At 39.8% G+C, this 9,615-nt stretch overlaps 1 protein-coding gene across 1 annotated transcript in view; it reads right to left on the bottom strand.

Moving 5' to 3' along the window:
- LOC122549736 (sodium-dependent dopamine transporter-like) overlaps nt 1-9,615 on the bottom strand; it is a 101,573-nt gene that overhangs the window by 41,208 nt on the left and 50,750 nt on the right. The window contains exon 6 of the mRNA XM_043689660.1: nt 2,317-2,420. Within this exon, the coding sequence (XP_043545595.1) occupies nt 2,317-2,420 (104 nt within the window). The remainder of the gene's footprint in view (nt 1-2,316; nt 2,421-9,615) is intronic.

The following is a 9,615-nucleotide window of genomic DNA, read 5'->3' as shown; positions in this document are numbered from 1 at the left end:
TGTCCACTACACCTCCAATTTTGGTGTCATCTGCAAACTTACTAACTATACCTCTTATGCTCGCATCCAAATCATTTATATAAATGACAAAAAGTAGAGGGCCCAGCACCGATCCTTGTGGCACTCCACTGGTCTTAGGTCTCCAGTCTGAAAAACAACCCTCCACCATCACCCTCTGTCTTCTACCTTTGAGCCAGTTCTATATCCAAATGGCTAGTTCTCCCTGTATTCCATGAGATCTAACCTTTCTTTACTGATTCATAACTATTTCAAAAAGTGACAGATTGATATAAGAATGAAGAATTAAATCAAATCCATTCTAATTGCCACAAAAAATATCAACTTCAAAATGCAAATGTGAAAACTAGGTGGCCATCCCCTTCTCCCCCCTTCCAAGCCACTGCCAATGAAAACCTCATCCAAAATCAAATAACAGTACTAAAGTTGTGCATGTGTTATTAAAATATTCAAAACATAAATAAAATGACCACAGCTACTGTGTTAATTCACATTGAGAATCACCTCCTTTTATAGGGCAAAGTTGTCTGAGGTCTTGCCCACAGCAAAGGCATAATTCAGTTAGATAGGCTTGAAAGATGGCTGGTGGAGTTTAAAAAGTTACCACACGAAATAACAGAGCCTACATAGCCCCTAGGCAAGATGTTCCAAGTGCTTTCGAAGTCAACATTGGATTTAACAATTTTGAACATAATAATCTCCATTAAAATGAATGCCTTGAGCTTCTTCATTACAAGGTTAACTGCAGCATGATGACAATAAAAAACTTGGGTGTACTAATTGCATTGTCCTTTATAGGATCCAGTCTTACTTGACTATGATAATATTATATCTTTATAATAGTCATGATACATCAGAAGTTTCTTTATTATCTTGCTATTGGATTCTGTTAACGCACATATTTTAAAATGCCCAAAAATGTTGTGTTCTTCCAATAAAGTTTCAGTGTTGCCATTGTAGGTGGTGCTATGAGTGTAACGCATTGCGACTCTTTAATGTAAATGTGTCTCCCTATGATATTACATGACTCCCAAATCAGTCTGTTTATGTTACCTTTCTCAGCAATTCCAAATACTTAATTTACTGGATTTGCTGGATTGCAATGGATAACTGGCAAAGGTTAATGAAGTACTTATTAATTTGTCCATGGGGCCAGCTGTCCAACCTTCTATTAAAAATACTTTCTGACCTCCACTCTCTTTTATGATCAAATGGTGCTCTAGCTCCAACTCTCACCGTTGCTCTAATCCCCTCCCTTCAGCTTCTCCTGTTTTCCTCTCCTTTTGGGTTAAGTGCTGCATAAACACTTTCTCCCAAAGGTGTAATTTGTAAAGGTATAATTATAATTGACCACCAGCCAAATTTCACTCTCCACTGTTGTCAGACATGTTGCCATGACTTCAGGCCTCACTTATCGAATACCCACCCATCTCCAGCCCAATCCATCCAAAACACACAAATAGCAGCAACTGGCATTTTGCTGTTTTAAAGTCCTTATCTAATTGGAATTGCATGTTAAGTGGTTCAAACCATTAGCTTATTTTCCTCGGCTAAGTTAGGAAAGAGGATATTTGCTTGTCAAAGTCTCAGGAACTGATGGACAGACCAGCTAAAGAGGCAAGCGAAGACCGTTAAGCATTTTAGGTAAGCAGCAATGGTACTTAGACCAAACAAGGGGAGACAGCAAGCATATGAATACAATAACATAAGATGCATTTTCTGGGATGCAGGGAAAATGCGCAGTATTAGTGCTTTAGGGTGGCAAAAGGTACAGCAGTAGAGTCAGAAGGTGAAAGACAGATAGACCAAGACACAGAGGAGTATTTTCAAAACATAAATATTGTTTTCAAATTTTACAAAGCAGTGAATTTCCTAATTCACTATTAAAAATTATTACAAGTTCAACTATGTTATCCAATACCTTGAATATATGCTAAATGGTATGCAACAGTAATAAAACAAAATCAGCTGTTTTGAGCAGGTGGGCCTGAACAGGGGAATTGCCAACAACTCTAATCTAGGGCAAGATCAATATGCAGAAGCAATCAAATAAACATTCTCCTCCTCCTTTCAAAATCTGTGTAGATTAAACTGGGCCATGTAACATTCATTTTAAAAGTAACAGAAAGTTCCCAAATCAGCAGAGAATGATTCTATTCTGCACACTGATAAGATAATTAGGGAGAGTGACCCCGATGGCGTTAAGTAGTAGCTAACCATCTATAGGCAAGCTCTTGGATACTCCAACATGTATTACAGGCATCACATAGAGAAACTAAAGCTAGCTACATAGCGTACCTGTAACAATTGTTATTAAATTTGTTGTAGCTTGCAAAAGCTATTAGTACACCAAAACCCACTCCAAGTGAGAAACATATCTGTGTAGCTGCGTCTATCCAAACCTATGAACAAAACAGATGAACACAAAGGAGAGAAAAAGAGCTGTTATTACAGATAATTGCAGGAATCTATTCAGCACAGAGATCAAAGACAATATTAAAATAAGGGCAATTTTGTAAATTGTTGCAGTGTGCATCTGTACAATTTGTTTTGTAGGTTGCCACTCCATGCTCAGTTATTGGCATTCAGGGAAAGGATGCATAAATTGATATCTTTTGTATGTGCTTGCTTGTACAGGCTCAACAGATTAGTGTGAACGCCACTGCAGAGTAAAACACTGCATGCAGGTAGTCAATAAACAGATAAACATTACGACAAATAGATTGATTTATTCAGTATTGATCAGCGAGTGACATTTAAAACAGAAAGTCAGTACAGGTGCTATTGAAGAGTCAGGATCTACTTCCATTGGAACTTTGCCAGGTAAATGAAGTCATCACGGCAAATGTCACCTTTCTTTGGAACATCAGTTGAAGGTATCTGCAAAATGTCTTCTTAGTACAACAATTAGCCTGGTGATTATTTGAAGAAAAAGCTCTTCACCAATTATTTTCCCTTTTATGGAGATTATTTCAGAAAGTAAACAAAAAGCCATTGTTTTACACAGAAATTACAGCGATATTGGGCCCAATTTTCAATAATGAATAGTGTTGACAATTATGAAATCAACAGCGAACATTCCCACTTCTGACCTTATGATGGAGAAAAGATCATTGATGAAACAGCTTGACGGTGATTGGGCCTAGGACACTACCCTGAACAACTCCTTCAAAGATGTCCTGGAGCTGAAGTGACCGCTCTCCAACAACCAAAACCTCTTCCTATGTGTCAGGTATGACTCCAAGAAAACAAAGAGTTTGCCTCTGATATCAGTTGATTCCAGTTTTGCTAGGGCTCCTTGATGCTACAATCTGTCAAATGCAGTCTTGATGTCAAAGTCTATCACTCTCATCTCACCTCTTTTCATAGAATCATCGAATTCCTATATTGGGGAAGCAGGCCATTCAGCCCATTGATTCCACACCGACCCTCTGAAGGCATCCCACTCAGACCCAACCCCTTATCCTATCCCTGTAACACTGCATTTCCCATGGCTACTCTACCTAGCCTGCACATTCCTGCACACAATGGGCAATAAGGGCAGCACAGTGGCTCAGTGGTTAGCACTACTGCCTCACAGCACCAGGAACCCAGTTTCGATTCCACCCTTAGGTAACTATCTGTGTGGAGTTTGCACATTCTCCCCGTGTCTACGTGGGTTTCCTCCAGGTGCTCTGCTTTCCTCCCACAATCCAAAGATGTATAGGTTAGGTGGATTGGCCATGGGAAATTCCCCACAGTGTTTAGGGGTGTGTAAGTTAGGTGTGTTAGCCATGGGAAGTGCAAGGTTACAAGGATGGGCCTGGGTGGGATGTTCTTCAGAGGGGTTCGGTATGGACTCGTTGGGCCAAATGGCCTGTATTCACACTGTATGGATTTTATGAATTTAGCATAGCGAATCCACCTAACCTGCACATCTTTGGACTGTGGGAGGAAACCAGAGCACCCCAGAGGAAACCCACAAAGACACGTGGAGAATGTGTAAACTCCACACAGACAGTCATCTAAAGCTGGAGTCAAATGTGGATGCCTGGCACTGTGAGGCCGCAGTGCTAACCACTCAGCCACTGTGCCACCCAATTAATTTTAATTTCCAGGTTTCTTTTAAATTTCACATGCTGCCACAATGGGATTTGACCTGTGTCCCCAAAGCTTAGCCCAGGCCTCTGGGTTAGTAGCCTAGTGATGTTAACAGTACACCACATCTTCCTCCCCTTTGCCTATGTTTGAGCCAAGGCTGTAATGAGGTCAGGAGCTGAGTGGCTCTGGCATACTTCAAACTGGGCATCACTGAGTAGGTTATTGCTGAGCAGGTGCTGCTTGATAGTACTGTTGATAAAATCTACCTCCACTTTACTGATGATCAAGAGTAGACTGATGAGATGTGAATTGGCTAGGTTGCATTTGTACTGCTTTTTGTGTACAGGACATAGCTGGACAATTTTCCATATTGTTGGGTAGAGGCCAGTGTTGCAGCTGTAATGTAAGAACTTGGCTAGGGGGCAAATTCTGGAACACTAGTCTAGGGTACTATTGGGGAATGTTGGCAGAGCCATAGCCTTTACACTATCCAGTGCCTCCAATTGATTTTTGATGTTGTGTGAATCAAATTGCCTGAAGTCTGGTAACTGTGATGCTGGGCACCACTGGAAGAGGCTGCAATGGATCATCCACTCAGCACTTCTAGCTGAAGATTGCTGTGAATGCTTCAGTCTTATCTTTTGCACTAGGCTCCGCATCATTAAAGATGGGGATATTTGTGGAACCTCCTCCTCCAATGAGTTGTAGGATTGTTTAAAAATCCCCATCTAAAATACTGGACAAGACCCTGGACTTTTCTAATATCTAAAGTCCTGAGCTCAGGTTGTAACAGGTACACACACAGCCAGAATGATTTCAGTCTAGGGCTATTGTTAATTCCAATTTAACCTCCACTCTAAGAGAATCGTCAGCCAAACCCAACACTCTGGGCCAAAGCTAACTTTTACACCTCGAGCTACCCAATGCAGACAGTATGGACCCCCAGAGATACTGGACATTCAACTTTAATCAAAATACATTCACACATACCTTTAACTATCAGGAAACCAATTGACATCAAAGAGAACACCAGAAACACAATGGTAACACAGGTCTAAGAGGAGCTAACGGGGCTCACGGTCTGTATAGCTACTAGGTCTGATCTGACCTGGGGGAGAGCCCTTTTCAACAACAAGCTACTGCACAAACAGCTTCCCCACAGGCTTCCAGACCCAACAAGCAGCTTTGGAACCAAGAACCACAGAGGCCAAACAGAGAAGCTGAATTGGGAAGTCAAATCGAGGGCATCATCGCAACAAAGGACATGCAAGAGGGCGGAGGCCAACCAAGCGCCATCGAAACAAGAGCTTCCAGACATGGGCCTGTTCCGAACTAAGAGAACTGACAGGAAGAACCTCAGCAACTGGGCACACTTTAAAACTGTTTTCCTCAGTGGTCAGCTGAAACCCCAAAGTTCCAACCAGGGAAGGGAAGGCAGGTGGTGAAAGTATGTGGGACCCCAACAGTAGGAAGCCTGATTAAAGTTTCTGTGACTAAAACTGCTGTTTATGTTCTAATAGTGATGAATCTGTGTGTAATTTAAGAGTATATTTAACTACTGCCTTCTGTAAAGTCGATTGTGCCAATTTCCCTGTTCATTGCATTTATTTATATTTCTTATGTCACACTTATCTTTTGTATTGTAAATAAACACAGAGGTTATTTTGCCGTGAAACAACTGTCTACTTTAGAGTGGGGCTGGAAAAGCTCAGCACGTCAGGCAGCATCTGTGGAGCAGGAAAATTGACGTTTCCGGCAATAGCCACCTGATTCCTGGTGAAGGGCTTTTGCCCGAAATTCGATTTTCATGCTCTTCAGATGCTGCCTAATCTTGACTCTAATCTCCAGCATCTGCAGGACCCACTTCTGCACACTACTGCCTTCTTCATTTCACATTGACTAAATAAATCCAGTGTCTGGAACCAGGGACGAAAATAGAAGTTGCTGGAAAAGCTCAGAAAGTCTGGCAAGATCTATTAACAGAAATCATAGTTAACATTTTGGGCCCAGTGACCCTTCCACAGAACTGTTTTTGTCTAGAATTAGGGATCGAGGTGTGATCCAAACCACCTAAAATCAACAAATTATTGATTGCAAACCAGAGTTGTTTAATTTACTTGCAGATGCTGCAGGCCTGCCATGATTGTTTTGAACTTAGGTTCTTCTTCTAGTGGAATGCCAACAGCATATTCTCTAGGTTCGCTGAGAGGGATTTGAAAAGTGGAGACAACGATGACTCCATAAGTCTTTCAGCTAAGTTACTTTTGGTGAAATTACATTCCCTACTTTTGTGTCCGTACATGCCTATGAACTGGTAAGTTGTTTCACCTGGCGTTTGTCAGTATGACATGAACTCAATTCTGTTAATCCTGAAACTGCCTTGAACTTTCAGTCATTATTCTAAAATATGAAAGTTTTGTTGGGGATCACTGCAGTGAAACTGGAGCATTTCTTTCGTACTAACCCTTCACTTGCCATGTCATAAAGAAGTTACAATGCTAATCATTCTTTGTCAGCTATTTGTTAATTCATAAAGTAAAGCTTCATTCATCAGTAAAATAACCAAAGGTCTGGCAGAATGTCAATGGTTTGTCAGTCCATGGTGCAATGTTTGCTTTTCATTTTTCTTGTGTTCTTTATACTCTGTAAAATATCAGAATAAAAAAAATCTGCATTGCAGTACAGTGCTTTTTCTATTTATTATTTCATGATGGCTTAAAGTGCCACCCATCACTTTTATTGAGAATTTAAAAATAATTATTTGGCCTCTTTTTTGTAGTTGTACTTTTAAAAGTACATTTTGGATTATCTCTTGCTTTATCTTTAAGATTTACAGGCTTGTAGTAGCAAATGTATGCCTATAAGTGGCATTTATGCCAAATAAAGAGATATAACATCACATGGGTTTTTAAAAAATCTTTGCATCGATTTGAAAAATGAAAATGGTAGAATCAACAAATGTCTGGACACAGCTAAGGCTGCTTTAGTAAAGAAGGTGTTTTTATCAGTCTCCTTAAGCTGTATAATCTTTTAGGACTACTTTAAAGTTGTCATGTCAGGATCTATTTTTTAAATTAACTCAGCAGTTACCTGCCATATATTTTTAAAGTAGAGAGAGAGAGAGACATAGGATGCTCACTGTGTTTCAGTACGAGTTTGTAGCTTTAAATTTTGATTGTAACATTTCTGATTGTTGTTGTACTAACTTCAGCTCTGAACCAGGTCAGGCGGAGAGAAAAAATATTGTTGGAAACTGTGAGACTGCTGGACCACCAGCTTTTAGCACCTAATTACTGCCATCATGATGCAGTTCATAATTTTCTGTACATTAACCTGGGTAACACATACTGCAAAGAAGCAGGTTCTTGTCAGACGTATATTCAAAGGTTTATTTACAGCGTTATCTATTTTATAAGTCTACAATACCACAGATATACCCACACAGTTTATATGCTTACAGATGCCACTGCATATTGCTCACACATAACTGACTACACAGACACTACTACACAGAGAAAGTGACTGAAAGTGAGGGGGTTATCTTTCTATTGGAACATCACATATCATGATGACATTGAATTGAATTGAATTGAATTTATTGTCACGTGTACCGAGGCACAGTGAAAAGCTTTGTCTTGCGAGCAATACAGGCAGATCACAGAGTTAAGTAGCATATATACGAAGGTCTGGGCCAGAATCGATGCAATTGTACAGTAATATTTCCAGAAATTAGAAGTTTATGCAGTAATTTGATAGATCTTTTCAAGAATTTAAGTGTAACTTCTAACATGGATTAAAAAAAACTTATTTCTGCTGGTTGTGATAACTAAGTCTCGGGAGCATGGTCTAAAGATTAGAAACAAATCTTTTAGGAGTAAAATCAGAAAGGATTTCTATATACAAGTGACTGACAGCTTGGAAATAGCTTCTAAAAACATCTAAAAATAATTAATCGTTAACTTTAAATCTGAGATTGATAGATTTTCTGCTGAATGATAGGGGCAAAAACACCAGTATGGAGCTATGTTTTAGGTCATCATGAGATCATTGAATGGTGAAGCAGGGTTGAGGAGTTTAATGACAGAATAATAGAATTATTACAACATAGAAGATCATTTGAGCCTTTAGTCTGCACCACCTGTCCGAATAACCTTCCACCTGATACCATTCCCCCACCTTCCATGTAATTCTGTACAATGTTCCTTTTCAGATAATAATTTAATGCCCTCTTAAATGCTTTGATTAAACCTGCCTTTGCCACACTCTAACACATTCCAGATCTTAACCACTTACTTTGTGAAAAAAAACTGTCTCCAGCTGCATTTTGTGAAATGTGAAAGGTGACATCACAAGAAAGTAAGTTAATTACTTATCTTTTAAAGCTCCAAAAATTAATTAATAATTGAAAGGCTTAACTAATTTAGTCAGGATTAGTAATAATTATCAGTAATAAATCTTATTAGGAATAGCTGCTTTATTAATTAATTTAAATAAATTAATTAAACACAGTACAGATGGCAGGACAGGTGATGTTTTGCATCTGTAGAATAGTGGGAACTTTTGACAGTACTTTGATCCAGGGAAAAACCAAATGCAGCAGGTATTTGTGGCTTGAGGAGCTTTAGGTCAGAGTTTATCAACTGCAGGCAGAGCTGCAGACACTCGGATGTATCAGGAAGGGTGTTACTACAGAGGACGCTCTATTCCAGGAAATGGTCACACACAAGTTAGGAACTTCCCGATTTGATCAGTGATCAGGGCAGTAAATTGTTATCGTGAGTGAGACAGGGAAGGGGAACCAAAAGATAGAATTGCAAGCGCCTTAGCCTTTGCAATTGTCCAGTAGGTTTGAGGTTCTTACAGCCTGTAGGGATGAAAATGGGGGCTGCAGAGTGGATGAAAAAACTGACCATGGAACAATGGTAAAGGAAGTCAATTTAGTGGGATGCAGTTAATACGAATGAAGTGGTAGTAGGGACAACATAGTTGAGGGGGCTAGATACCTTTCTCTGCAGCTGATAGCAAGAGTCCAGACAACTATGTTGCTTGCCTAATGCAGTTTTTGGGACATCTGCTCTGGGATGAGCAGATCTTGCAATAGGTGGGTATGATCCAACAGTCTTAGTCTAGCTATTTATCAACAATATAGGTAAAGCAGGTTGCTGATGAGACCACTACTGTGAACAGCTCTGGCCTCATTTGGAAAAAAAATATATGAATGCTTTAGAGATAGTCCATAGAAGGTTCACATGACTCAGTGCTGCAGTGAAGAAAGGTTGACCATGTAAGACATACGTTCATCAACATTTAGAAGGATCAGAGCAAACAAATGGGATCGGTAGTGGAGGATGTTTCCTCTTGGAGGAACACTAAAATTGGGCAACATAGAGTAAGAGGTCTCCCATTCGAGGCAGACATGAAGATAATTATTTTTCCCTTGAAAGATCGTTGGAACGTGGAATTCTCTAGGAAACAGTGAGGTCTGCAGATGTTGGAGATCAGAGTTGAGAGTGTGTT

Source organism: Chiloscyllium plagiosum, chromosome 5 (assembly GCF_004010195.1).
Source record: "Chiloscyllium plagiosum isolate BGI_BamShark_2017 chromosome 5, ASM401019v2, whole genome shotgun sequence".
Lineage (NCBI taxonomy): Eukaryota > Metazoa > Chordata > Chondrichthyes > Orectolobiformes > Hemiscylliidae > Chiloscyllium > Chiloscyllium plagiosum.
The sequence above is the reverse complement of the archived record's forward strand: the minus strand, read 5'-3'. Positions and strand labels throughout refer to the sequence as shown.